Source organism: Crocodylus porosus, unplaced genomic scaffold, assembly GCF_001723895.1.
Source record: "Crocodylus porosus isolate Cpor-Errol unplaced genomic scaffold, CroPor_comp1, whole genome shotgun sequence".
Classification (NCBI taxonomy): Eukaryota; Metazoa; Chordata; order Crocodylia; family Crocodylidae; genus Crocodylus; species Crocodylus porosus.
The window spans coordinates 12,172,576-12,174,059 of NW_017728922.1; the positions used below are offsets into that span (position 1 = coordinate 12,172,576).

Sequence of the window (1,484 nt, forward strand, 5' to 3'; positions counted from 1 at the left end):
CTTGCAACTGCACGGGCATCGTTTGCGTGAAGCGGAGGGTCCAGGAGGCGATCGAGAGCAGCCTCGGACGGGGAGCGCGGGCCGGGCAGGCGCGTCCAGCTCCAAAGAGCCGGGCCCCACACGCGGCCGCCCGGCCTCGCAACCCCCGAGGAAAGGCAGGAGCAGCGCCCATGAGCCCCTCACGGTCCAGCCAGCCCCAGACTCCAGCGCGCGCGCAGCCCCACGCGCATAACGTCACACGCCTCAGAAGGGGCGGAGAGGTTGGGGGTGGGGTGGCTGCTCGCCCAGTCCGATGCGCGCGCAGCCGCGGTGCTGGCGTAGAGAGGAGCGCGCGTGGGGCCGGCGATGGTGGGGATCCCGGGAGCCTTCCAGTGTAAGAGCGCCCCCGCCCCCGCGGCTCCTCGCGTCGGGTCGGGCTCGCCTGTCCCTGTTGCGCAGCTGGCCAGGTGTCGTTTGGTGGGCGGGGCGGTGGTTCCCACCCCGCAGGGGACCGGCGGGATGGCCGACTGCTTGCCTGCGTGCCCGGGCTGCTGCCTGTGGCGCGGGCGCCAATCTGCGCGCTGGGGCGGGGGCTGCAGCTCTTGACTCGGGGCCTGGCCCCGCACCTGAGGCAGCTAAGGGGTACGGCCCCTGTCCGAGGCGGCGGGCGCGGGCGCCGGCGCCGCTGACTTTCGGAGAGGCTGCTCCCGGGACGCCGAGCCGCGGGCAAGTGTAGGCGGGCCCTCGCGACTTTCCCGTGGCTCTTTTCGAGCATGTGGGTTTCCTTTGGGAGTCCAGTTGCGGGATTGTTCGGGGTGCTTTCGTAGGGATGGTTCTGCCCTCCTGAGGTCCCTTGCTGCCCTGCTTTGCTGTGATCCACTCATTACTGTTGCTCTCGGGGCTCTTGATGCTCTGTCTCTGCCTCCCAAACATCACGAAATGTGTCCATGACATATATATATATATATATATATATATATATCTTAGCCCAATCTTTTCAGGTCTCACTGAAAGGAAATTTTCTCCTGTGCCATTTTGTTAGGGCCAGAATTTCAGATAACAAATGCAAAGTTTTCTGTAGCTCAGTTGTATTCCATTGCTGGATAAGATACTTTTCCAAGAAGCTACAAAATCCTATTCACTTTAAAATAGGGATGCACTGATAGAGATTTTTTTGGGCTGATATTGATCCCCGATTTTGAAGGAGGCATACTGGCCAATACCGCTAGGATTCCCCTATACAGCCCCATATGGAGTCCATCAGCTTGGAGACCAGCATCAGGCTGGTAAGTCTGGTGTGGTGGAAGGGGTGGGGGAGGGCAGATTGAGGACCTCATGGTGAGGGAAGCGCTGCTTAGATGGGGTAGGGCGCAGGAGCCACAATTGGCTTGTCCTGGGGGCGCAGGGAGGGGCAGCTCCCACCCTGCCTGCATCCCTGGAGGGCATGGGGTGGGCATATGCCCCCGGATCTGCACGGGGCAGGGTAAGCCACCTCTGCAGGCTGG

At 62.3% G+C, this 1,484-nt stretch overlaps 1 protein-coding gene across 2 annotated transcripts in view; it reads left to right on the forward strand.

Moving 5' to 3' along the window:
• Positions 1-281: 281 nt before the first annotated feature.
• CBFA2T2 (CBFA2/RUNX1 translocation partner 2) overlaps positions 282-1,484 on the forward strand; it is a 118,521-nt gene continuing 117,318 nt past the window's right edge. For both annotated transcript variants that reach the window (XM_019539709.1, XM_019539710.1), the window contains exon 1: positions 282-373. In XM_019539709.1, coding sequence (XP_019395254.1) covers positions 346-373 — 28 coding nt within the window. In that variant the 5' untranslated portion in view covers positions 282-345. The remainder of the gene's footprint in view (positions 374-1,484) is intronic.